The sequence below is a fragment of the Felis catus genome, chromosome B3, assembly GCF_018350175.1.
Source record: "Felis catus isolate Fca126 chromosome B3, F.catus_Fca126_mat1.0, whole genome shotgun sequence".
Taxonomy (NCBI): domain Eukaryota; kingdom Metazoa; phylum Chordata; class Mammalia; order Carnivora; family Felidae; genus Felis; species Felis catus.
The window spans coordinates 121,208,343-121,236,017 of NC_058373.1; the positions used below are offsets into that span (position 1 = coordinate 121,208,343).

The following is a 27,675-nucleotide window of genomic DNA, read 5'->3' on the forward strand; positions in this document are numbered from 1 at the left end:
CCACATCAATAAAGACAAATGCGTAGAAGGCAGGGAGGTGATTGGCCTGAAAACACTGTACGAATATAGAAAATAAGGAGTGCTTGGCCACAGAAGGAGGGTGCCCAAGGATGTTCAAGTCCATAAGGGGTTGTCTTGTGAAAGGGGGTAGTCTCATTGGATGGGATGGAGGGTAGGTAGAAAGTGACCTAGAGACAGAATTTAGCTCAATACAAGGGGAAACTTTGATGGGGAATGGGCTGTCCTAAGGGAGTGAATTTCTAGAGGCTGGGGGGGAACAGATGGAAGCTGGGAAAAGGATAAGACCCTGAGAGTCTTTTGTTTCCTAAGCCTGCAGGGCTTCATTTGAACTGGTGCATCATTTCACTTAGACACTTGACTGCCTACCACCGGCTGGGTGAAAATGGAGCTGACTTGGGCCCTTTCCCTTAGCAACCCATTGAACTGAAAAGTGGATAGGAACAGAGAGGGGAACAAGCGCGAGGTGGCACACAGAGTGCAGTGAATGCTGCCGTGTGGGCCAGTGGCAGTGACGGCCTCCCTTGGCCTGTTGAACCACTGCCAACTTACCAAGCCTTTCCCCGCTGTTGTGTCATTCTGGTGTCACAAGAGCCATATTCAGTGAGCAGAGTTGATATTACCATTGCCTCCTTCCCCGTACCTGGTGATGACGAGACCAAGGCTATGAGAGCCAACTGGGCCAAGGCCGTTGAGACGGGTCTGGGACCTTGACCAGGGGATCCCATGGGGTGGAGCGCTTATGGGCTTGTGGTTGGGGGAAGATCTGGGAAAGCAGGCAGGAGGCCAGGATGCAAACCTGGCTCATACCAGACATCAATTGAGGCATAATCGAACCCAGCAGTCTACTTTTCTTAAGAAAACAGAATAAGCTGATAACTGATGCATGTATTGATTGGAGCCATTGACCATCCTGCTGTGAAGATCTGAAGGAGAAAATTTAGAGGAGAGATTACACCCACCGGGCCCAGGGGAGCTGTACCCTGGAGTAGCAGAGAGCGTAGGTACTGGCTCTTTTACTGGGCAGATTACTCAGTCACCCGAGCCTCGGTTGTTCTCGTTTGTAAAATGGGGTTAATTGTGCCTGCTTTATATGCTGTAGATTACAAAGGGCAACACAGAGAAAGTCCTCCACAAATTAGGCTGTTCTCATGTTTGTTATTACTGTGACTTACCAGAGAATTGTATATACTTGTTGGGGAAAAATGGTAATAATAATGGTGATGATGATGGTGATAGTAAAAGCTCCAACTTTTTTTTTTTAATGTTAATTTTTGAGGGGGTTGGGGGGGCACAGAGAGGGAGACAAAAGATCTGAAGCAGTCTCCACGCTCTTAGGGCAGAGCCTGATGTGGGGCTTGAACCCATGAACTGTGAGATCATGACCTGAGCTGAAGTCAGATGCTCAACCAACTGAGCCACCCAGGCACCCCCCGCTCTGGCTTTCTAAGCATCCATTGGGCATTGGGCACCATGACAGACCCTGTAATGGGACGGGGAGCAGCCCCTGGTTGTAGAGGTGCTGTTGGAGCTTGGATCTCTGGAAGAAGCACCCAGCCCCCAAGGGGAAGGAGGCCCAGCCATTCCTGTATGCATCAAGACTTTCTTGAACAGCCACTACAGGCCAGGCCTTATATCAGGACAAAGAACATTCTAGATGGAGGTTGTGACAGAAGTGGCAACTGCTCATCTCCTTGCCTTGCTAAGGGACCCATGCCTCTTTCAGGGTTTGGTTGAGCAGTTCCCACTCCTGCTACGCCACCCGGGGTGGGTGTAGGGGAGAGCTTGTGAGACTGGCCTCAGGAGAGAAAGTCAGTGAAGTGGGGTAGGGCTCATCCTGGACTCTGGTCAGACCCCGGCACACAGTAGGTGCGCAGGAAATGGGCCCCCTCCTCATCCTGTGTGAATGAAGTCGGGCATTCTCACTTTTAGTCTTACCAGCTTTCTAAGACAAAGCAGAGCCTGGTGGAGGGTTTGGCTCACAACGTCCGGTGTCCATGTTGTAGGCGGGGGGGCGGGGGGGGGAGCTGCTTTGTAGCTGTATCACTGGAGGGTGTCAGGAAAACAGGACTTTCCCCACAAAACCCTCAAAGGAGGAGCCATCCTTCCTGCCTTTGTGTGCCTGCTCCTTCTGCCCTCACTGAGGGGGCCAGAAGGGAGGGGTGGCGTTTGGGAGCCAGAGCCCCACCAGCATGTGGGTTTAGCTCCTGCACTGGATGGGCCTCCTCTGTCCCCTTCAAGGTCCGGGCCGCTGCCAGTCTGTAGGATGCTATATCGCAGCCCTTTCCAAACACCGTTGTGCCTCCGAGTCACCTTGTTGAAGTGCTGACTCCCGTTCCTAGGGGGCAGCCTGACATATCTGCATTTCAGACAAGCTCCCGGATGCTGCCTGGCCTGGACCACCCTTTGAGAAGGAGGGCAGTGGCCGGTGTCCCACCTGCCTTCACTCCACGCTCTGTCACATGCATGCTGACTGAACTGCCTCCTGGTGACCGCAGCTGTGCCCAGGGCTTCCTTTGGGCCCCACAGCCCGCCCAGCCCTGGTCCGGGAAGGGCTGGTGACTGCCAGGAGGGGTGGTTGGATGCCCCAAGGCCCTCATCTGCAGCAGGGTAACCGGGGAGTGTCCTGCCCTGTCTCCCAGGGTCTTCAGGGAGGCTGAGCCTCAGCTGGCAACGGCAGTAACCTGCTCACCTACTCAGGAACACACTCGTGATTGGCTTTCTTCCTGGGTTCACCTTCCAGATAAACTCTCCTTGTCACAGGGTCTGGTCCAAGGCAACCCAACTGTAGGCGTGGTCAGTTGCAATCCGCTCTGCCCCTCAAAGCGGCAGGGCAGTTCACTGGAAGCTTCTCAGGAGGCTCAAGGACCACACTTAGAAGCCAGACAAGGACCAAGGGAAGCTCCAGAAAGCCTAGGCACAAGAGATGCAGTAGCCAGGAGAGTGTGGCCCAGGGTGCCCACACCCCCGCTGCTGACCACCGCTGCAGCCCTGAGCAGCTCTCCCCCTCCGTTCTGGTGCCATTTGATCAAAGCTTCCCATTAGCTGTTCCTGAGTCACCAGCCCATGCTTCAGCCTCCAGAGGGTCGAGTTAGATAACCCAGACTTGGAGTGAGCACAGGCCCCCCCACTGCGAGATGACCCACAATAGGGGAATTACGTTTAAGCGGGAAGCAGGGGTGGGATGCTGGGTAGACCGTCTCCCACCAGAAAAGTTTACTGCAGCCATGTTCAGCATCAAGTACAGGAATGTCAGACCGGGGGGTGAAAAGGACGCTGCTGATGAAAATGCAGAGCAGTGACTGGCCCCACGTAGAGTCCCCCTGGGCCATCTGTCTTGGTGGCTCACAACATCCTCCCTGAAGGATGGAGGAGGTCTGAGCCCTTGACTGGCAGCACGTGGGCATGGTACCATGCCAGTTCCCCACCCCAGTTCCCTTAGGGCAACTAGCAGTTGAAAGGCTGGTCCCTCTTATTCAGCAAACAAAGTGATTTCACTTTCTATGGCTCTCCTTGCCCCGGAAACTTCCTCTCGCGTCCCAGGGACTTAACCGTAGTAGCTGTACATCCTCAGAAACAGCCAGCAAATCACTGTTGGCCTGAACGGGATCTAAATCCTCGTTCCATTCGGTCACCCATATTGCTGCTTTCTGGCCTCTCCCCAGGAAGGGCCTGAGCTGCCGCCACTGCCAAGCTAGGAGGACAGGCAGGAGGAGGTGGCAGCGGGAAAGTGCCTTGAAGATCAACTACTAGGACTCTGAGGGTGATGCTGTTGACCTTTGGGGAAAGGAACAGGAAGTTGAACTTGACCTGTCACCTCAGAGGCTAAGGTGGCCACTGAGCTCTCTTCCTCTCAGGACTCTGTCTCTTACTTTTTTACTTTTATTTTTTATTAAAAAAAATTTTTTTTATGTTTACTTATTTTTGAGAGAGAGAGACAGAGTGTGAGCAGGGGAGGGGAAGAGAGAGAGGGAGACACAGAGTCCGAAGCAGGCTCCAGGCTCTGAGCTGTCAGCACAGAGTCCGACGCGGGGCTTGAACCCACGAGCTGTGAGATCATGACCTGAGCCGAAGTCGGAGGCTTAACCGACTGAGCCACCCAGGTGCCCCACTTTCTCTCACATTTTATGCGTTTTAATCAAGGCCCGTTTCATGGTAAGCTTAAGGGAGCCGCTCTGTTTCCTGTAATAGTTCATACTTTGGAGCTAATTTGTTGGATCCCACCCGTTTTTCAGGGCAGGCCACATAGGTTGGTGTCCAGTCTTTGTTTGTGTGCCTTTGGATGAGGAACCTATTTGAGGTCCTGTCCACCCTGCAGGCTGGTGAGGGATGTCAAATGGTGTGAACATGTCTGTCTAGACAGCAGTTGCTGAGGGTGGGGTGGGTTCCTGGGAGGCCGTATCGAGGCAGGGAAATAGCAGATCTCTGTAGGATCGGGCCTCATCCTGGGAAGGGATGTCAGTGTGGAGTGGCCACACCTGCTTTTGCACCTGCTGCTGGGAGACTTTGAGGAGTTCATTTTCCAGGTGTGGCCAGGACCACCTGCGTCCCCATCCAGGAGAGTCTGGTCCACGGCTACCCACGCCCCTGCTACTGAGGGTACTACCACTGCCCGGACCAGTCCTCACATTCCCTTTAGTCTAGAAGACAGACCGTAGAACTCCATCCTACGGTCTCTGAAAGTGGGACCCAGAAATTGACATCTGTAATGAACACCCATTCAGATGCTGCTTACGTGAAAAGGCTGAACATTCTTGTTCTTGTTCTTTGGAGGTGCCTGCCAGTGGCAGAGAGGTCCTTTCCCGTCTTGCAAGCCAACTCAACCCTCCTTGGATTCACAGCAGATCTAAAATAACGAGTCTTCCTTCCCTAACGTCTAGAGGAGTGCTTACGTTGTGCTTTCCCTTTGGAGACGAAAGACTCAAGCTGTGGGTTGCTCGGGATAGATGTCAGGAGGATGCTGAATCCAGAGGCAGGGCCGGGCCCGGGGCAGCTGGGATGGGTCATTACCGTTAGTTGTTTTAGGATTGCAGGACTCCCTGGTTGAACTGGCCATGGGGCAGCTGGAAACCCATCTAGTCGTGGGGGCCGAAGCCAGTATTGCGATTCCAGAGTTAGTGCTAACACCCCTGATGCTGAACAGCCTGACACCTTGCCCCTTTCTTCCCCAACAGGTGTGCGCCTTGACCGAGTGCGTGGAGGCCGCCAGAAATACAAGCGACGGCTGGACTCTGAGAGCAGCCCATACCTGAGCTTACAGATTTCTCCACCCGCTAAAAAGCCATGTGAGTGTCAGGGCAGTCCATGCTCCTTCTGCCAGCATGGGTACCTGGGACATCTGGCCCCCGTGGGGAGATGCCACCTTCCCGCTGCTGGCTAGAGACAGTGTGGATCCTGGGGAGGTGGCATTGGTGGCCGGCTGGGTGTCGGGTGCTTCAGGCTTCATTCGGAAGGCCTTTCCATGTGGGATTTACAGAATGTGGTTCCAAATGAAGCATGATCCTAAGAAGGCATGGGCCCCGGCATCCGGAACGTGTCGCCCTCACCTGCCTCTCAAAGCAGGTTCCTCTCAAGGGAAGTCACCAGCAACTTCCCTTGGAGGGCTATTTTTTAATAGCCCAAATCAACACGGCCAGCAAGTTTGTGGAGTGAGAAGGGGAGGGGGAGGGGAGAGATTCCTCAGAACCCAACTTTTCTTTCTGAGCCACTGCAGGCTCCACCCCGGCCCCTCCCTCCTCCCCCAACGTTCACATTCCTCCTCTGGTTGTTGGCAGTGACCAAGATTGTCTCCTACCTGCTGGTGGCCGAGCCGGACAAGCTCTATGCCATGCCTCCCCCTGGCATGCCGGAGGGCGACATCAAGGCCCTGACCACTCTCTGTGACCTGGCAGACAGGGAGCTCGTGGTCATCATTGGCTGGGCCAAGCACATCCCAGGTGAGTCCCATACGACCGGGCAGGGGTGGTATAGCTAGGGACTCTCAGCCACTGTCCCCGCCACTGTGGTTCTGATGCATGGGAGCCCCAGGACCCAGGAGTCGTGTTTTCTTCTGGGCTCCTTTTCTTTTCGTGGGATTGGAGGTAAGCAGGTGTTGGGAGGTCCAGTAACATTCCTGAACTGCTGGGGGCTCTTCAGAATCAGTGATCACTCTCAAGGGTTGCTGATTGCTTCTTATAATAGGTGAGATTCAAAGAGCAAGTTCTCTGAGTCCTTCAAGACCAAAGGGTTTTCTTGTAGACCTTATTGGAAATGTGCTGGGAAAATGCAGCAGAGAATTTGAGTCTCTTGCTTCCTTTAGCAGCCGGTGGACTGGAGTGGTTAAGAACATGGGCTGGGGAGTCAAAGTCTGGGATTCAAAGGATTCAACATCTGGGTCTGCGGCTCACTAGCTGTGTCACCCTGGGCGGGTCACCCGGCCCCTCTGTGAACAGGGAATGATAGCAGTACCTCCTTCGTGGGCTTTGCTGTGAGGATGAAATGCAAGGATGAGTGTGATGTGTGGTCCATGTTCACGTTCACTGCCGGCTCACTATTGCCACTTGCCTGATCTTACGGGAGGCCCATCTCTTAATAGGTGGCATGGAAGGTGCATGTAATAAATACGTTTCAGGTGATAATGGACTCCGGATACGGCTGTTCGCTGCGTGTGGCCCACACCCTTCCTTCAGCATCCTCCGTCTGGACAGACGGTGGAAGCTGGTTTTTAATTTTATTTTTGTAGACGCCGATACCCACGTGTTTTGCATTACACACGTGTTGGGGAGCTTTCGAAAGCCTGTGCAGTTTATGCCTCGTAAGGTTTCTACAGCTTGTCTCATAGTGTGGTGGGGACATCCTGTTTTCCTCTGGCAGTCATCCACCACGGACTCGGATTCTTACTAGCGATGTGACACGGGGCAGTTTATCTTCCTGTCTGTGGGTCCTCTTTGTGTGTGTCGCCGGCTCTGAAAAATGAATGTAGCATGCACGGTGGTGTAGCAAAGGTGTCTGAGACTTTAGATGCCAAGGCCCGCAGTTGACTGGGGGGAGTCAGAATGTTTTTATAGAAGACACACGTGTGTGCACAACCTAGATGAAGGAGTCTTCCTGCGGACGAGGGCTCAGGAGCTGATGCTGGTATCACTTAGCTGGCAGGAAGCGTAGCATTCCTTGCGCAGATGGCCCCTGGCGTTCCGACTCGGGGAGGGCCTCACCGGGGATCTGAGCTGGACGCCCTTACTAAGGAGCTCAGCCTCTTGGGATTACACACTCAGTAATTTTGAATCTGGCCTGTGCTGATTCAGCACAGACGTGGGGTCAGGCCACTGCGTAAGACACCTCAGCCCGGATTGCTCCACTGACCCAGGGCCAAATCCGGTACAGCTCCCCCTGCCCCTCACATCCTGCCCTCCCCGCCATCACACGCTCCTCTTCCATTGCATCCCAGCGATGGCTCAGGGGTGGCGCCTGGCGGTCCCCCAGGTCACCGCTTCCTTTTCCTGCCACCTCTAAGGGGAGGCGTAGAACCAGGAGGTGCTGTCTCCCTTGCACCCGTTCCTCTCTCCTGTCTCCCCTCCCCCCAGCGCCATCTCCCATCTGTGCCCGACCATGAGGGAGGTGGGCCAAGCAGAGTGGCTGTTAGGGGCCCAGACTTTGGATCCAGACAGACCCGAGCCCTGATCCAAGTTCTGTCCTTACTGGCCTTGTGAAGAGATCTCATTTTTCTGAGCTTCAGTGTCCTTGCCTGTGAATTAGGAATCGTATTAGATGGTACAGGGCCATCAGCCCAGCCCCCGCACACAGTGGGTGCTTGATAAGTGGCAGGGACCGTGACTGTGTCATTGTCTTTGCTAATAGTATTAAAAGCTTCCTTTCACATCTTCCTTTTCCCTTGTCCAGAGCTGGATTCTTTTTGATTAAAAAATAAAATAAACACAGGGGCTCATTTGTCTGTCTGAAACACTAATTTGCCTATTTTGCATAAATTTGCATGCTGAATTATTTGGGCCTGACCTTCTAGTGTTTAAGGTAAAATTAATTAATAGCGTCTCCTGCCACTGCGTGTAAACCTCATATTAGGGGCGATGACATATCAAGTGCCTGATATGTTTAAACTAATCAACTTAATCCCATCTCAGATTAGACAGAAAACTCCCCTGAAGACCTGCTCACTGGCCTTTAGAGAGAGAGAGAGAGAGAGAGAGAGCCAGAAAGAGACCAGGTTTATTAGCAGGGTAGATGCAAGCCAGGGCCCCACCCTGGGACTGACGTCAGCTCCTGTCCATCCTGGTTCCTGGACAGCAGAAGGTTCCTTAAGACCGCTCAGGTTAGCACTCTGAAGCAGAGCCCAGCCCACTTTCCTTAAGCACAGGAGACCACGTCTCATGACTCAGTACGAGCTAACCTCTCAGTATCTGTCCATAGCCTGGCATACAGAGGGCACTTCATACTTGCCTTTGCATGCATTTATTGAGTAAGGTCTCTTGCTAGGAGTTGTGGCTGATACAAAGAAGTAGATTAATTTCTGCCCCAAGGATCTCATTTATAAATAAGGTGGATAATTTTGTTTTTAGTAAAATACTCCTTTTTAAATTTTTTTTAATGTTTGTGTGTGTGTGTGTGTGTGTGAGAGAGAGAGAGAGAGAGAGAGAGAGAGAGAGAGAGAGGCACGAGTGGGGGGTGGGCAGAGACAGAGAGGGAGACACAGAATTCGAAACAGGCTCCAGGCTCTGAGCTGTCAGCACAGAGCCCGACGCGGGGCTCGAACTCGAAACAGTGAGATCATGACCTGAGCTGAAGTTGGACGCTTCACTGACAGAGCCACCAGGCGCCCCAATACTTTTTCCTTAAAAAGAATTTTTTTTAACGTTTATTTATTTTTGAGAAAGAGAGACAGAGACAGAATATGAGCAGGGCAGGGAGGGGCAGAGAGAGGCGGAGACACAGAATCGGAAGCAGCCTCCAGGCTCTGAGCTGTCAGCACAGAGCCCGACATGGGGCTTGAACTCACAAACCGTGAGATCGTGACCTGAGCCGAAGTCGGACTCTTCAGCGGCTGAGCCACCCAGGTGCCCCCAACAAAATATTTGCTCATGAGAAATTCTAAACGTACAAAAATAGACCAGACCTCCATGAGGAACCTCCATGACACTTGCTTCAATATTACCACCCCACTGCCTGTTTCCCTTTACCTCTACCCTGTTTCCCATCTCCTGCACACTTAGGAGGCAGCAAGGAGAACCACGGGACAGAGGGATGCCATGGGCTGCAGGGGCAGAGAGCAGACGCTGAGCTAGGCCTTCGGGACTGATGGGCAGTGGCCATGGAGGAAAAGCCCAGAAGGGCAGCAGGGCGCCACGAACACAAGTTTTCAGGCTGCAGGCCAGAAGCTAACATATGTACACAGCCGCTGAGCGACCTGCTTGGCCAGTAGGAAGGATCATTTGAGCACAAAACTCATTTCTCAGCAGGCCCCCCCTCCCCACCCCCCACCCCCCCCCCGGCTTTCACTCACATGTTTGAACACACAGGACACTTTCACACGGGTGAGCTCCCTAGGGAGCTCGGGCTGATTGCGGCTCACTCAGAATAGCAGCCATTCCTTTGTTTCAGTCCGTCTGCAGTGGCCTTACCCCACACACATGCAGGCTTTCACCTGGAGTTGAACTTTCCAAGTCCTGGGTTGCCCAGAGGATAAGCCCAGAGTCTTTAGAGCACCCACCCCTCGTTCCCCGGGAGCGACAGGTTCGAGCAAGGGGCAGCAGCCTTTAAGAGGCAATGGGTATCGCTTGATGAATTGTCCTGTCACCCCAGGTGGCCTGGAGGCTCCGCCAGCCAGGGGAGCCCTCCCAGGCCAGGGTGACACGTGCACACCTCTGCGGGAGGGACCCCCCAGAGGCCTCCTCACGGAGGGCTCCTCAGCGGCCCTGCTCCCAGGTAGCCACCGTCTGGCTCTCGCTGGGGAGAGAAGAATGCCAGCGGCCGATGAAATATGGGCTGCCGAGTGACAGCAGCTGTGTCTAGAGTGGCCTCAGATCCTATAATTACATCTCCCTTTATTACCTCTGCTAATGGCCCTCCAGGTCGACAGAAACGATAATAAATTAACAGATTATGAACTCCACTTGCCACAAATTATGTGCTCTTTTTTTTTTTTTTTCCTTAAATTCTAGGAGCTCATGCTGTCAAACCACTGGGGGATGGGGGCTTGGGAAGATCCTGACTGTTATCAGATCAGTTGGTGCAGATAAAGCAACTTTGTGGGGGTGGGCAGCAGGGCCCCAGGAGGAGAGGCGGGCAGGGACAGCCAGCTGGGGCAGGGCAGGACCTCCAGCGGGCAGTGCTCTCGCCCAGGGGCCTGGGCCACACCAGCCTCTCCCGGAAGCCACCCTGTCCCAGAATTGCTAATTGCTCGATGGAGGAGGAGACCCAGCCCGGCACAGAAAAGCAGACGTGGAGGGTGCTTGGCCGAAGGACAGGGAGGAGTGCTTCAGCCCTTGGTCTGGGTTTAAATAAAAGAAAGAGTATGTGCTTTTACCAAAGATGACGGGCAGGGGCAGAGGGCTGGAAATTAGGAGTTCCAAATCCCTCATCTTTCTTAAACATCCTTCTGGGAAATTCCTGTGCACGTACAGCCACTGTGTGCGTACGTGTGTGTGTATGTTCTCTCCCCACCGTGAGACCATTCTAGAACAACTGCTCTACGTCTTGCTTTTTTTCATTGAATTCTATAACATGGTAGCACTTCCCTTGTGCTAGGCAGTGTACCGAGTACTCCGCACGTTAGCTCATTCAATCCACACAGTCCCCTTAGGGAAGTGTTATTATTATTCCTGTTTTACAGATAAGGAAACTGAGGCACACAGAAGTGGACATACCCAGCGTCACAGCCAGTGGTCAGCAGAGCTAGGATTCTAGGGTCTGGTCGTGGCATCTGTGTCCTTAATAGTTAAGTCCTCCTTACATTCATGGGTGTCTTTCCACACACACAAAAATAGTTCTACCTCATTCTTTCTGGTGGCTTCTAACGTGCCATTCGTTTAGCTAATAATTATGTTTATATAGTAATTACACGAATCACATTAGTTACATTTAGGTTGTTTCCTGCTTGAGGCCATTACAGACTGATGGAACAAAACACCCTTTCACATTTATCTGTGTGTATTTGTGCATCCTTTTCTTTCTAGGAGAAATTCCTAGCAGTGGAATTTCCAGGTTGAAGGAAGCATGCCTTTTGTTTTATGCTGGAGTTAGTTTTATTTTGGGACATCTTAAATAATGGACAGGTTCAGAGACCAAAACTAGGTAGAAATGTGCACACAGAGCCTTCGCCTCCAGCCCTGTCGCCTCCCCTCCTTCCTCCTAGAGCTGTTTTTATATTTCGTTCTTCCTTCTAGTGTGTCTTTTTTTGAAGTACTAGAAAAGTATTTGAACTTTTTAAAATATTAGGACATACCACGTATTTCCCCCCCCACCTTGCACAAAGAGAGGCAGCCTCTGTATACCATTCAGCACTTTGGAGAGTACATTTGGGTTTTCAAAGCCCCTTCCAGCTCCTTTCGGAGCCACTCAAGGAGAAGGAGAGAGGTCAGGGGCCGAGGGCCAAGTCCACTGCAGAGAGGTCCGCACACAGGCCTCGGTCTATCCTCAGATGGTGGCCCAAACTCTCAAAGGCGCTGTCCCCTTTCTCCCACCTCCTGCTCCCCTCCTCCCAGAGGGCAGGCCTGTGTCTCTGGCTTCTGCACGGTGGGAAAAGGTGCCGAAATTCAAACTCGTGGCTGAAGGACTGAGAGGGTCTCAGCGAGTTCTTTGGGCCCGTTTTCTTGTCACCTGGGAGTCAGGGTCCAATGGCATTTGTTGTGCTCTGTGCTGGGAATATGCACTGCGCATCTCCCTTGTCCCAGCCGGCGCTTGGCAGTGGGGGTGGGGAGAGGGACATCAGCTCATTCCCGCACCCTGGGGTGTGCTCGCCAGTGGGGCCCTCGCCACCCTCTTTAGAGCCCCTCCTACCCTGCAGGGTTCAGCCCCAAGTCTCCTTCTGCAAAGCCTTCGGCACGTTCTCGTTTGGGCCAAGTTCTCAGAGCCCTCCACCCCCCTTGTTCTTCTCACTGCCCCAACTTCAGGGTCACGGCAGAGCTCGGTGCTCGGGGCATGCCTTTCCCTCCTGACCGTGAGCGCTTTCACGCAGGGACCCCTTCTGGTTGGAGCTCACCGTTCTGCCCACAGGGCCTGGCATTTAGCAGGTGCCCGGTGAGGAGGTGCTGGATGAAGGAAGAGACCAAAGATGCTGTTAACGTGCCTCTGGTGATGGTACCTTCGTGATGGGCGTCACAGGGGTCCCTTCTCTTTCGTTTCCAGAAGTCTCGCTCTTACCTCACCTCCCTTTTTGCAATTGTCTGTTAATTTTGCCCCGTCCACCTCCTACATCTTCCCTCCCGGTCTGTCTGCTTCCAGTGCAGCCCCCACGTCCCTGCGTGCACACACCCTCATGAGCTGGCTGATTGGGATCTGTTAATTAATGTCGCCCAAGCCCTCTCCCGCTCAGAGGCCCGATAAGGGAAATTGGATGTCCGTTCTATCTGCCTTTTATTACCTCCCGGCTCTCCCTGCCACCACAGGCTGCCACACACCCCCTCTCACGCTGGGATCCAGACAGCACGCATAGACCTGACCCCTCTCCCCAAGGAGGTATGTCAATCCAGGCCTGCCCCGTCCCTCAGTGTCATCGCTCAGCTCTTTTGATGGGTGCCAGCAGCCAGGTGGTGAGCCAGGAGCCCCAGGAGTGCCCCCTAAGGTTGAACATTCGCGCACTGGTTGGAAAATGGAGAGGGACCGTGGGTTTTAGACTCGGGGGACGGCAGGTGAGGGGTGGGACAGACTCCACGGAAACCCAGAGCGATGGGCCTGTTGAGAAGCTCAGGACCACCCCGGGCCTCCAGCTGTGCCCAGAAGGAAGAAGAGGGTCATGCCAGTAGTGTGCTAATAACAACAGAAACAGTAACGACAGCCACGGGCATCACCCCTCGGTCAGGCTCGCCGGGCACCGCCAGTGTAGGGAACAGAGGGGGCCTGTCTGAAAACCACCTCTTCACCCTCGAAGCCCCCGCATCAGCGCTGCACCCACACGGGGTGAGGTGCCAGGGCGCCAATGCAGCGGAGACCCACATGGGCAAACTCAGACCCGGCCGCCCGGGATGCATGGTACATACAGATGGCTGTGTGGATACTCTTCCTTCTTTCCGTCAGTCTGGCGGCATCCGTGTGGGAGCCAATCTTGGAATTTATGGCCGAAGTTACCACCTTGTGTTTAGTGACCGAGAAGTTTAAAAATCAACTTCTTCCCTCCCTCCCTTCTCCTTCTTCCTCCTCCCGCCCCTTCTTCTCTGCCCTCCTCTCAGATCAAAATGTTAATTGTTCCGGGATGCCTGGCTCCATTGGTTAAGCATCTGCTTCTTGGTTTTGGCTCAGGTCATCATCTCACAGTTTGTGAGTTGGAGCCCCGCGATGGGCAAGAGTTTAAAAAAAAAAAAAAAAAAAAAAAGATGTTCATTGTTCCGTGCCTGAGTTAAGTACATGTATAAAGCAATTCCAGACACTTCTCATTTTGCACATGAAGACTTTTCATCTCATCGTTAATAGCAATAGTACGAGCTCAGGGAACATGTTGTATGTCCCATAATCGTTGTCTTATTCAGACCTCGTGGAGAGTCTGAAGCAGGTGTTAACAGCTATACCCATTTCACAGAAGGGGATGCTGAGGTTTGGGGCAGTTACAACTTTCACACGGTCAGCCTGCAGCTAGGAAATGGGGAGTCAGGGTTCAGGCCCAGGCAATCTGCCGAGCACATTGGACAAGACCATGTCATAATTCAGGAGCCATCCCCATCCCGACCTCCTTTTGCGCTGGGGTCAGCCTCCTTACTAGCAGGGAGGGGGAAACTCCCATGATTCTAAGCGCTCGGAATGCAGGACGGCTAGGGTCATCGTTAGGTGGAGAGTGATGGCCAGGACGGCAGGGGTCTGACCCCTGGAGGAGAGGCTGCTCTGTGAGAAAGTGCCCCCTGACCCTGGGGGCTCTTGAGCTCTTAGCAGCCCGGGCTGTGGTCACTAGGGGGTCACTGGCTGGGAACAGCTGAGTCCTCTCTCCCGGTTGGGCCCCTGGGTCGGCACACACAGCTGAGACTGTGCAACGTTAAAACGCCAAAATGTCCCCTGGTTGAGCAGAGAGAGGGATCTGGAAAGTCCCCAGAGGGAAGGGGACCCAGTACTGCCTCCTTTTGATCCTGTTATGAATTTAAAAACCCCTTCAATTACAAACACATTTAATTAACCAAAAACAACCTCTCCAGACATTTGAAAATAGCACAGAACTAACAACAAGAGTGATAATAACAATTGTCAACATTGACCGAGCTCTCATTACATAAGTCTTTTCCGTGAATTCCCCGTCTGACTCACTGGCCAAGGGAAGGACGAGGAGTTCAGCAGGTACAGAGGGAGGGGCAGGATCGGGGCCCGGGACCACCTCCTCCAGCCAGCCCTCCTGACTGCTGCTGCCCTCCTTGCCCCCTCTTCCCGCAGGCTTCTCGAACCTCTCTCTCGGGGACCAGATGAGCCTGCTGCAGAGCGCCTGGATGGAGATCCTCATCCTGGGCATCGTGTACCGCTCGCTGCCCTATGAGGACAAGCTGGTGTATGCTGAGGACTACATCATGGACGAGGAACACTCCCGCCTCGCGGGGCTGCTGGAGCTCTACCGGGCCATCCTGCAGCTGGTGCGCAGGTACAAGAAGCTCAAGGTGGAGAAGGAGGAGTTTGTGACACTCAAGGCCCTGGCTCTGGCCAACTCAGGTAAGGGCGGGCACGGGCCCCACGGTGGGACCTTCCGGAGGTCTTCTTGGGCCCCGGGGGGCACGGCCCCGGAGCTCGTGAGCGGGGCCACCGTGAGAGGCAGGGTGGCGTGAAGATGCCCGAGGTTCTTGTCACCAAAGGTTGTGCAAGGGGTTGGCCTGGAGCTAAAAGAAAAGGGCGGTGACCAAGGCCCGCGATAGGTGTTTCCTGAGCCCTTGATTTGCAGGGCGTTCTAGGAACTGAGCCTCTGCTATCTAGCCCAGCACACCGGTTAAGGACAGAGGCTCTACAGTCGCTGAGAGTCAAATCCTGCTTCTGCCTCTTGGGCAAGTCGCTTCCCTCTGTGCCTCCTATTCTTTATCAGTAAAAGGCGAACAATACAGAGTCCCTCCCCCACCAGACAGTGGAGGGGGTTTATTTGTACATCATTATGTTACACTCACAACACGCTGGGCTTACAGTAAGCATTGAACCTGCTAAATAAATTAGCTGTGAACTTACTTAATTCTTAACAACCCTGTGAGCAAGGGTCTCATGATTTTTACCCCATTTTATAGACGGGGGAACTGAGGCTTGGAGAAAATTGCCCAGGGCCACACTGTCAAGGGGTGTCGGAGCTAGGACTCAAACCAAGGCCCTCTCGTTGCAAAATCAACCCCCAGCTCGTAGCCACTCCTTGAATCTTCCAGTCAGATCGCTCAGGCACAAGAGAGAGAAAACCTTCCCAGCTGAGTGGTCTGGTCTGTCGTTAAGAAGGAGGGCTTCACGCACGTCCCACTCTTGATTTTGGCTCGGGTCAATGATCTCAGGGTCGTGAGATCGAGCCCCGTGTCGGGCTCCGCACTGGGCAGGGGGCCTGCTTGGGATTCTCTCTCTCCCTCTCCCTCTACCCCTCCTCAGCTTGTGCACGCTCGCTCGCTCTCAAAAATAAAAAATAAATAAAAGTAAAATAAAACTCTTTAAAAAGGAGGCTTCGCCTCCCTTCCTTCAGCCCCTTGCAGCTCCTGGCTGGAATCTCTGGGGACAGGGGCTGGGCGCTCGTGATGCAGGTGAGCGAGCTGGACTGTCATCTGTGTCCACACTTGGGGAGCACCCACTGTATGCAGGGTACTGTGCCAGGCAGGGGTGGAGAATGCAGGAGAAAATCAGGCTCCCTGTCCTAAAGAGAGACTGTCAGGCAGGCACACACGGTTCCCCAGGGCAGTGCATGTGCCTTGCTCAAGTCTGGTCAGATGAACCCAAGTTCAAATTTTAGCTCTGACACTTAGTAGCAGTGTGGCCTGGGCAGGTTGGCAACCTTCCTTAGCCCTGTCTTTGTGTGTACAATGGGGACATTCCAGTACCTTCTCCAAGCACTTTGGTCTTGAATGACCGACTAAAGATACAGCACTTAGACCAGTGCCTGGCCTAGAGCAAATGTTCAATAAATATTAATTATTATCATTATTATTAACATTAGAGGAAACAAAGTGTTATCCGCACAGGGAAGAGGGACAGCTGGTTCCCAGGCGGAGACGGTACAAACAGGGTAAGCGACCGGTTTGCAGGGTACGGTTCGGCTTCTAGTAAGTCCCGTGTCCCAGGAAACCTCAGTCCCTGGCGAACCGAGACCGTGGTCCCCCTAACAAATGTTTTCAGAGAGAATGCAGGGGTGCTGCCGCTGCCCTGCTCAGCCCCCCTTTACTGGGCTCGTGCTCCCCTGCCCCAGCTGTTGAGTTGTGCTGCTGATAGCTCACAGCTGCCCCCTCGGCCAAGATCTGCCCTCACCCGCCGTGCCCGGAGAGTCAGGCACCTTGGCACCACCAACTAATGGCGACCCACACAGGGGACCAAAAAGCTGGACTCTTGGCAGGGTGAGATCAGAGCCCTACGTGGATCAGGCCAAAGCGGAGGCCACGTCCTCACCTTGCTTGTTCCCACCCTCACCCTGTCCTGCCTCCCTCCCTCCCTTTCTCCTGAGAGCACACCCTCCAGAAAATCTGTGCACCCAGACCCTGGTCTTGGGCTCTGCTCTTGGGGATCCTGATCTAGTGTAGAGAGGGAAGCATTTCCTTTAGTGCAACTCCCTTTTATTAATAAACAAATGCAAGAGAATGATTAAACTTTTACATGCTTCTATACATAACCTATACATCTTTTAAAAATTTGTTTTTAATATTTATTTTGAGAGAGAGAAGTAGGCAAGTGGGGGCGGGGACGGGCAGAGAGAGAGAGAGAGGTGAGAGAGAATCCCAAGCAGGCTCCGTGCTGTCCGCGCAGAGTCAGACTCAGGGCTCGATCCCGTGAACCGTGAGATCATGACCTCAGCCGAAAACAAGAGTCGGACACTTAACCGGCTGAGCCACCCAGGCGTCCAGACCGTTTACGTATTAAGATTCCAAAATGGTAGTGTGTTCTTTGTTAGAGAATGCCGGGGCTGTTGGGTTTTTTAAAAGTAGTTTTCAATTTCCAGAACGACTGAGCAGGTGGCACTACGGTGTGGGCACCCATCCCACCCTCATCCCCCACCCCTGCACGGGTTCCTCTGTCGTTCACATCTTGTATTGGTGTGGCAATTTGTTACAATTAATGAGCCAGTATTGATACATTATTATTAACAAAAGTCCCTGGTTGCCATCCAGGTTTTACTCTTTGTGTTGTGTGGGTCTATAGATTTGACAAATGGGCAGTGACAGCCCCCGCTCCCCCTCCCCCCCACTGCCGGTCCCTACTGTACACAGTGGTCCCACCCCTCGTGAGCCTGTGCCACGTACTGAGAGGGAAGCACCTCAGCCAGCCGTTGTAGGGGGCTGGGGGTCTGTGTGGGTGGAGGGGACTCGGTGAACGCAGAGGACACAGCGTGGGGACAGCGAGGCCCGCAAGGCTGCCGGGCCTTGGAGGGCACGTCTTTGCTTTTAGACTCTCCTGACACTTCATCCCTGACCTTGAGCTCCGGCTGGCCCATGCGGGGAGGAGGAGGGTGAAGAGGTGGGGTGCCGCTGTCACATCTATGCCACCCCTCAACGTCAGGCCGTGACGGCGTTCAGATGGCTCCGTAGCTCGGCTCTCGTCCTGATCTCACAGGCACGTGTGTGCACACACACAGGCGCAGAGACATACACGTGCGTGTGAAGACAGGCATGCATGCAAATACACCTACACGTGCACACACATACATGCACACACACATGCATACACTCATGCACACATACATGTGCGTGCAAATACAGATGCACACACACATGCACACATACCTATATGGACACACGTGCACACACAGACATACACACAGGCTTAGGTACACATACATGCACATACAGTTACACACGAACACGCATGCATACAGACACATGCACTCATACACATGTTCGCAAATACAACACACATACACATGTGCACACACATGCAGATGTGTACACGCAGGCACACACATAAGCACACATGCACACACAGCACCTGGGGACTGACAGTGGTTTAGTGACACGAGCCCATCAGGAGATTCAGCTGGATCAAGCTTCGCCTGAGTACGCACTGTCATGTCATGGGAGACGAAGTTCCAGGAACCTGCGCTTCTGGCCCGGTGGCGCCTCCCAGGCCATCCTGTGGCTTACGTGCCAGTCCAAGCATTTCAGAACAGAGAAGGAGGAGTTTGTGACGCTCACAGCCCTGGCTGCGTAGTCGAGCAGTCAGCTGTGGGGAGGAAATGGGGGAAAGCCTAGGCCTGCTATGAGTAAGGCCAGAAGAGTAGGTTGGGGTCAGACCAGAGGCTCTAGGGCTAGGCAGGGGGTAGGAAGGGATTGGGGTGCAATAGGGTCGGTCCAGGGAGCCATGAAAGGTTGTACGGCAAGGTAGGAAAATCCCCCAAACAGTGTGTTAGCTGGAGGAGAGACAGGTGCCAGGAGGTGGCTGGAGTGGTCCTGGTGGTGGCCCACGGTGCCGCTGCTCAGGCTGAGGGCATGGGATGGGACCACTCACATGGGGCTCGGGGGCTGGCTCCAGGCAGAAGAGTGACGCACATCAGAGACAGGCCGGGGCACCCAAACCACAGCCCCTCGGGAGCCTGCCGGCCATCTTTCACCCCAAGTCCCATCTCCAAGGCTCCTTGACAGCAGAAAAAATTCATAGCCATTGATTTTGTAATTAACAGTTTATCAATGCCATCGATACAGACTCACTGATGGATTGCAGAGAAATTAATCTTGCAATGTTATTTTATTTCATTTTTGGTCGAAGGCAGCTGCCAATTTTGGCCTCCTTGGGGAGGGTGGGGGGATGGGGAGAGGAAGCTGGCGGGAGGCAGGGAGTCTGGATGGCCACGTCCCAGCCTTACAGGGACCAGTGCATCTCGAGTGCACATTCTGGAAACAGCTGAGAGTGTAGGAATGGAGCCATGCTCCATTTCCAAGTGGAGAAGGAGTCCTCGCTGCTCCAACAAGGTGGAGGGTATGGGGCCAGTAACGCCCCAGCGCACTAAAGGCACTTGCCCCCCGGCTGAGTCCTCACCGTGATGACGGTATTACGTTTATTAGGTGGTTTCTAAGTGCCTGGTAATGTGCTATCTCTTTTAACCCTCACCACGACCCTATGAGGTAGGAGGTATTTGCTCCATTTTACAGATGAAGAAACAGTGTCAGAGAGCCTAACTTGGCCCAAATGACACAGCGTCTAGGGCTTGAGACTCTCGCCTTCCTCATTCTGCTTTTCTCCCAAGAGAAGGCGGGACCCTGGAGGCATGGGCTGAGTGTGGATCCAGAAGGTCAGAAGGAGTCACTGGGGTCAGCCAGTTGGAACAGCTGCCCTTGGCAGTCTGGTACCTAAACTAACCCAGCACGCGCAGGAATCGCCCTGCTCTCTTGAGGAACTCCGGGGCCTCGCCCCGCCTTCCTGGCAGCCTCCCCAGAGCCTTCGGCTCACTTGACCCAGATGCACCCTTACTTCCCGCCTCTGGCAGGCATCAGACACTGCGGTTCAGTGTGGTGGCTCGAGATCTTTAAGGAGTGTCTGAAGAAGGCTGGGTGTTTTCCCCGAGGCTGGGGAATGAGTGCCAGTACGTTGCCTTTGCTTCAGCCCCGACCCCGCCGTAACCCAGCTGTCAGCACCTGCCCTGCTGGGATTTAGGTAACTTTCGTTTGAACCCCCCAGTGCCTGCCTGAATCCAAAGCCCTCCTCAGGATTTTTAGAGAGCTCCCCACGGCACCCTCCGTCACTGCGCCCCATGCGTCCGGCCAGGCCATCTCGCTCCCCCAGCACAGGGCACCTCCACGCAGAGCCCAGCCCCTTTCTCTGTGTGTGGATTCCGTACCCGGCATTCTGTCAGGTTAGTGATGTCCCTGAAGATGAGCTGGCGATGATGCCCCCGGCTGGGCATTTCCTTCGGGACAGGAACTGTTTTCAGCCCTTGACCTGTATTAACTCATTCAACCTCTTGAGGTAGGTGTGGCTGTTACGTCATTTAACGAATGAGAAAAACAGGGCACAGAGAAGTTAAATGACTTGCCTAAAGTCACACAGCTTGGCGAGTGACGGACGCAGGATTCCAACCCACCAGGCTGGCTCCAGAATCCTCCTGGCACCTCCAGGGCAGTGACGGGTCGGCTCACATTCAAGTCCTTCAGGGTCTCCGCCGCCACCTCCTGGTGGTTTCTCGAGAGATGACCTTCCTAGATACAGATCGCTCCCGGGGTCCAAGCCCCCGCTGTGTCATTGGCCTCCGTGACCTCGGGCTGGCCGCTTATCCTCTGTGAGCCTCAAGTCTCCTTCTTTGTAGAGTGAGGATTTGGAAGGCCACCCCGCAGAGGCCCAGGGGCCCCAGAGTGGAGCCCATCCCCCGGGGCGTCCGGCCACACCCGCTGACGCGAGCCCTGTGCCCACAGATTCCATGTACATCGAGGATCTGGAGGCAGTGCAGAAGCTCCAGGACCTGCTGCACGAGGCTCTGCAGGACTACGAGCTGAGCCAGCGCCACGAGGAGCCGCGGAGGACGGGCAAGCTGCTGCTGACGCTGCCCCTGCTGCGGCAGACGGCTGCCAAGGCCGTGCAGCACTTCTACAGCATCAAACTGCAGGGCAAGGTGCCCATGCACAAACTCTTCCTGGAGATGCTGGAGGCCAAGGTCTGATGGCCCGGCACATGGACCGACTCCCACCCGCGGACAGACCGACCGACCCGACGCGGAGACCTCCACAGCCACCAGCCTCGACCTTCAAGCCCTGTATCATGGCCACGAGCAGTCCCCGAGGAAGGGGCTTCTCGCCTCCCGGCTGCGTGCAGAGTCCTGGGTGCAGCGGGGCCGGGGAACAGGGATGGGAGGGCAGGGCGTGGGCTCACCTGTGACTGGCTTTTTCTCTGGTATGTTTTTCCTTCTCCACGGGCAGTGCTGACGCCTGGGCCCAGGGCTGACTCCCTTGAGACTAGAGACCGTGGAGGAAGCCCCGCCTTTCCCACCAAACCACCAAGAGACAGCAGCGTATTTCCTACCCCACCCCCACCCCCCCTCCCCACCTCGCGGACTGGGCGGCCGGTGCTCAGTGCCTAGGACGCCCCCGGCCCAGGCTAGGCACCACCTGGAAGTTTTCCCTCCCCAGACGGCAGGTGCTTTCTTCCAGAGGCTCCGCCTACTCTGAGGTTCTCTGGGGCCCCTCAGGAGGCTGCATACCTTCCCCGGTCCAGACCCAGACGGCTCCCACCCTCCGTCCTTCCTCTCAGTTTGGCACACTCCGCTCCCATTAGGGACTCGCCGTGGAGGGAGCAGCTGGCAGAGCTCGTGCGTTTTCCCGGGCACACGCCCTTGTGTGCTCCCACCTGCCTGTCCCCGCTGTGCTGGGGCCCACCTGCCCTCCTCCCCTCCTGTCCCGGGAAATCCCTGCTACTTCCTGCCCCTACCTCAGAGCTCACTCAGTGGGTTCAGCCAGCCAAGGTGACTTCCGGGTCCACAGCTGGGAACCGCACTGGCTCAGAAAAGAGCAGGGTCCAGGCGATACTCCCCAGAGCTCCTGCTTCTTGCCTGCTTCTCACCTCCCACCCTTTCAGCCTTCAGGGCAGATCTGGAGCAGGTGGGGCTGTGGCAAGACAGGGAGTGTAGGGACCTGGCCCCATCTGAGGGCACCCTGGGCACTGATTTCAGGCTGGCGGTCTGGGAGGATTGGGGCAAGATGGGGGAGGCTCGAACCAATCTTTGCTGAACACAGAAAGGCCTAGAAGTAAGCAGGCAGGGGATCCCCAAAGACAGGGAGCTCACGGGAGGTTGCCAGCCTGCCTGCTACGTCCTGGCTTCTGGGGACAGTGGACACCAGGACTCCCCGCTCCCTGCATTCCAAAGGGTTGGGCGAATCAGTGCCACAGGAGGGGTGCTCCTGTCACCCTGGACTAAGGTGCGACGTAGGTCCCTGGGGACACTGAGAAGGCCCAGCTCTCTGGTGGGAGCCCCCGGTTTTCCTGGCTGCTGTGTAGACTGACCAACCACCCTGGTTGGCCCTGAACATTCCTGGTTTCAGCACTGAAGGCCGTGTCCTGGGAAACCCTTCAGTCCCAGGCAGATGGGGACGGTCTGTCTTCTGATTTCTGTGAGTGGCCTCAAAAGTCGGTTGTAACCCGCTCAGGGCAGCCCTGAGCACCTCGTGTGCTTGCACACGGGTGAGCGGGTGGCTGCTCAGAGGATCCCCCAAGGATGGAGTGGGGGGGGGAGGGTTCAGCGTGATGGGAAAAGCCCCTCCTACGCAGCTGCCTTGTGAAGCAGGGTTTGGGGCAGCCCTACCGGGGACACTTGTGGGGAACGCACACGTGCACAGGCAGGCGGGGCGGCTCACCCATCACTGGGACACCGGCGGGGGGGGGGGGCCGGGTGCTCGCTCCCAAGCCCCGCAGCTCTCCGCGTAAGGCGGCTGCGGCTGATGTCATCTTGCCACCTTCTCCACCCCAGACGCTCCTGAATTTCTGTGCTGGGACCTGCTGAGGTCACCCCAGGCGGGAGGGCTGGCCGAGACCCAGCAGGTGCAGAGTGGCTGTCTGATGTCCTCATGTAGAAAATACCATGGGTTCCAGGAGGCCTCGTGGCCCAGTGACGTGCGCTGCTCTCCTGTTAGCCGGTGGGGAATCCAAGGCCAAAGCCACGGGACAGTGAGCCTTGTAATGATCGTCTGAGATGCTTCATCCCTAGGTCTCTGGGAAGTCCCAATCTGGGTGGACACACCCGCACCTCAGCATCAAGGGACCCGGGCAAAGACCCAAGTCTGACAACCACACCCTAAGATCCGAACCCGAGGGACCTCACGGTGAGAGAAGTTGGGGTCTGCTCCGTGGGTGCCTCCCCTAGCCTTTCATCGTGCTGTGTGCTTGAGGAGGTGGGGCTGAGGGTGGCATCTCGTCACCCGGGTGTCCCTTCCTGCTCAAGCACGACGACCTGAGCGGTCCGCCACGGCAGGGGGCTGCGCCCCAGCTGGGGTTTGCAGCCCATCCTTTTTAGGGGGAAGGATCTCAGCTAACGGTACAACTGGCTTGGGGTGGGTGGGCGTTGGGATGGATCTGGTGTCCCTGCAAGGGTCCTGCCTCTAGAGCCTCTCTCTAGCAGCGAGGGGAGCTGGTGATCCCGGGGGCTCTGTGTCGGCGAGGTGTGCACTGCTCTCACACTTGAGCCCCAGTGGCGACAGGAAGTGGTCCGACGGGAACTCGTCCGGTGGGAAAGGCCCTGGTGTGTACCAACGGGCATTCAGAGAAAAAGTCTAGGCCAGCTTCTTAGCTGGAGGCCTTGCCAGCTTTGGGGCCTCCGTGGGAGGCGGGGGGAGGGGGCCCTGACTTGGTGGGGGATGGTGAAGTGAGGAGAGTTTAGGATGCCCCGTACCCCAGACGGGGTACTTGATGGAACTCAAGTTTGCCCCCAAATCTGCTGTTCCTGGAAAATCTGTAAAGAGGAAATCACCCTTCTCACTTGTATTCTCATGATACAGGTCATTGAAATGAACCAAGAAATAAAATGTGAAAATCCAACCACGGAGAAGGTGGTATTGGCTGGGTTTTGTTTGGTCCCCGTGTCCTGACCCTTTTAAAGCTTCTAGACTGTTTTTTGTCACGATGTGAACCTTGGTAGTGGGACCCAGGTTTTGCACACGGGAAACTTGGATTGTTTCCCAGGCCACAATTGAAGAAACCAAGTAGGAGGATCTCGAGACCAGAGGGGGCATCGGTTGGGAGGCCAGGCAGGGCTTTAGGACCCAGAATCTGCACCCGCCTCTGTGTCAGGGGCCACCCTTCCCTCCTCCAGACTCTCCCCTCCCCCTGTGCAGATGGGAGAAGTCAAGGGTGGGGGGGAGCAGTGACAAACTGGTGACAAGAAGACAGAGGGGCCCATGCCCACGGAACAGCACCAAAGAAAAGCACTATGTGGAAAGAATGTTTTATTTTCGAATAATGATTAAAAGGCTGGAATAGCTTCTTAAGATGTATATATTTTTTAAAATGGTAGTCCCTCATGGCATTGTCCACCTGTACGCATTTCCGCCTCTGTACGTGTTCTCCCCCAAGCCCCCACCCACCCCATGTAAATCAAATGCGCTAGGAGTCTTCCGTCCTGGTCCCATGTACCTGGAATCTAATAAATAAGGAACAGCCCATTGGAGAGTTTCTTCACGTTACCTTTCCGGGCTTGCTGTCCCCCGGACAGCATTGCCCTCAGGCCAATGGCCGATGGCTAAGCCTGGCCGTCGGGAGCACCAGCCCAGCCTCAGAGTTTTCTGGGCGTTCAAGTAGTCATTTTAGCATGTTCAGCAGCAAAACTTCGGGAAGGCAACTTGAGAAGTAGGCTACAGCTCTGAGAAGCCCCCTGCTACTTTTTATATTTTGACATTAATGTGAAGCACTCTAATCTTCACCGATGCCAGAGAAATGGAACATCACATGTATGGGAACCAAAAACCGTTCAATGCCTTAGGATCCTGAAATGCAGGCGCATAGTGCTGACCGCACAGAGGGCCCATGTGTCATCCACGCTCGGGACCAGTGAGAAGCAGAGGGGATGGCCCGAAAAAAACACCTTATCAGGATGCCTTTCATTGCAAGTAAAAGCCCGGTTTATATCAGCTTAATGGATTGTCTTGGATTTATGTGAGGTCTAGAAGTGGGGCAAGCATCAGGTAGGGTTTGATCCAGAGGTTCACAGAGTCAATAGGGCCATGGCTCTGCTCCTCTTAGTTCTGCCCTCTGCTGTCTGCTTCGTCCTCAACCTCTTGCATAGTAGCAAGAAGGCTGCCAGCTTTTTATCTTCACATTGTAAGGAGAGAAGGAGCATCTCTTCTTACAACCATAGAAAATAGCTTCGTTCTAGACCCCAGTGGCTTTTTGCTTATCCCTAAAGGGACCACTGTGACCATCAGGGGGGACTAGTCCCATGTAACTGTCCAGCTGCTATAAAGGGTTGGCTTGGAAGACTGGACTACAACCAACCAACCATGGCGCCCACAGAATTCACGTACATGGACAGCCCAGCCTCTGGTCAACTTTGAGCTATTTATAAGTTTTCCTGAAGCTCTTGGGAAGATCGCATTCACAGAGCAGTCTTTGAACTCCATACTTAGCAAGCCTTCTGCACGAAACGTATTAAGGGAATGTTTTGTGGGAATGAAATTACCCAGTTTGTAGATTATTTTTAGGTAATTTCCCAATTTACCCTCATTACCTCTGGCACGTGTATACGTGCGTGCGCGCACACACACACACACACACAGCTGCCACCTTAATAATCAGGAAAGAGAATCAACCATAACATCAGGTAACGTAATCGAAACCGAAAGACTTATTGGACATCTGTATTTTAGGATTTTCTGTACTACTAGTTTGTACAGGTAATTGTGATCAGACTAGCTAATAGCTCATTTTCAAAAAGACTTAAACCTCATTGATAGCTTTCTGTCTCTTCATCCACTCTCCGAATATTCTCCCCTTTTTGTTACCAAAAAAGTGAAAGGGGGAAACACAACTAAAGGTCATTCACTCATTCATTCATTCAACAAAGATCTAACGAGGGTCTGGCCTGTGCCAGGCACTGTTCTAGGCACACAGTCTAGTGGAAGGAAGAGAGGGAATGAGCACAATAAATCAAATTACATTGGTAAGTTCTAGGAGGGGAAAAGCAGGGTATGGGGGATCAGGGATGGGAGGTAGGATATAATTTTAAAAGGAATGGTCAGAGAAGCCTCAGAGAGAATGTTACATTTATGAAAGTGAGGGCCAATGTGGGTGTCTGGAGAAAAAGCTCTCCGAGCAGCAGGACCAGCATGTGCAAAGGCCCTGAGGTAGCAGTGTGCCAGGTGTGTTCAGTGAACATCAAGGAAACAAGTGTGGCTGAAGTGGAGCGAGTGGGGCAAGTCATGTAGGGACATGAGGCCATAGGAAGTGAGGCTTTCGCTCTAAGTGGAAGATTTGGAATAAAGGGACACACGATTGCACGCCTCAACAGGAGCCTTTGCCTGCTGTATTGACAAGCTGTAGGAGGGCCAGGGTGGAAGACTAACTCGGAGACCACTGAGGAGGTGACCGGTTTGGACCAGAGTCAGAGGAGAACAGGTAGTAAGCCCTCGGGTCCTGGCCCCAATTGGAGGCCACTAGGATTCACTGACACATTGGAAGTGGGATGTGAAAGAATGAGAAGACACCTGAGCAATCTCAAAGATTCTGGCCCGAGCCGCTGGAAGAGAAGGGTTGTCATCCGCTGAGGTGGAAAGACCCAGAGAAGGCCCCAGAAGGCCAGAGTCTGGGGGCCGGGTGGGAGAACCAACCACGCTGAGTTGGAGATGCTACTGAATGTCCAGGGGGAGATGCCAAGAAGGCGACAGGCCATAGGGTCGGCCAGGTAGGGATCGGGGAATGAACTTCGTTGGTAATAGATGTTCACCCTGAGGACCTTTACCAGCCGTGAATTCCTTCTCATACCCAGCCAACCCCCTCTGTTGCTTTCTAGCCTCAGAGGCGGTAAAACTCAGCTGGGAGACAGGCTTTTGGAGCAGAAGGGGCTCAGCGGTCACCTTTTTATGTTATCATTTGACAGTTGAGAGAAATGAGCCTAGACTCTAACCTTGCCCTCGATTCTCAAGAACAGTGTGGGGTGCTAGCCTGGAAGGTGCCCAGGCGCTTTCTTGGTTTGGACCACCGGTTCTCAAATGGGGTGACTGGGCCCCCCAGGGCACACTTGGCAGTGTCTGGAGATGTCCCACTGGGGGTGCTCCTAGCATCTAGTGGGTGCAGGCCAGGGACGCTCCACAGGGCACAGGACGGCCCTCACAATGAAGGACTGTCTGAGGCTGAGAAATCCTGATTTACACACATTCTGGGCATCAAGATAAAAACACTCAGGGTTCCACAGAACAGAATTTGGGCGTTTCCACTCATATTACTAAGTTCTTCCCGCTCCCAGATGCCATCTCTGTCCCGCCTGGTCTCCCTCTGACCCCAGCACATGCATCCAGGGCAAACATCCATGCCCTCCATGAGGGGCTCCTGTTCAGATCCAAGCGAGCCCAAGAGGGGAGCGCCCGCTCCTACCGTCCCTCAGCGGTCAGGTCACAATCCGTTTCCTTTTACAGAGAAACTTGAGGTTTGGGGAAGCACCTGTGGCTTCCCGGGGACCCCTCTGGCAGACCTGCGTGCTCCCCGTTTAGGGGTGCTAAGAACAAAGGTGACTCTGCATTCACCTCCTCCTCGTCCCCCGTGGCCCACGCCCACGACTGTCCCCACATTCTGCTCCTTCCGTGCATTTTCTCATTACTTCCTTTCCTAGCCCGGCTGGGCTGGAGGGCCCAGGGCTCAGTTACTCAGACCCCAGGGTCTGGTGGTCAGAAGCCAGCCTTCCTCTCTAGGGGGGGA

General features: G+C 54.4%; 1 protein-coding gene across 4 annotated transcripts in view; it reads left to right on the forward strand.

Moving 5' to 3' along the window:
* The window catches only part of ESRRB (estrogen related receptor beta), a 173,199-nt gene extending 149,384 nt beyond the window's left edge, over nt 1–23,815 (forward strand). For all 4 annotated transcript variants that reach the window (XM_011283421.3, XM_019833335.3, XM_003987856.5 and 1 more), the window contains 4 exons: nt 5,193–5,303; nt 5,793–5,954; nt 14,578–14,847; nt 20,700–23,815. In XM_011283421.3, the coding sequence (XP_011281723.1) occupies nt 5,193–5,303; nt 5,793–5,954; nt 14,578–14,847; nt 20,700–20,944 (788 nt within the window). In that variant the 3' untranslated portion in view covers nt 20,945–23,815. The remainder of the gene's footprint in view (nt 1–5,192; nt 5,304–5,792; nt 5,955–14,577; nt 14,848–20,699) is intronic.
* The last annotated feature ends 3,860 nt before the right edge of the window (nt 23,816–27,675 follow it).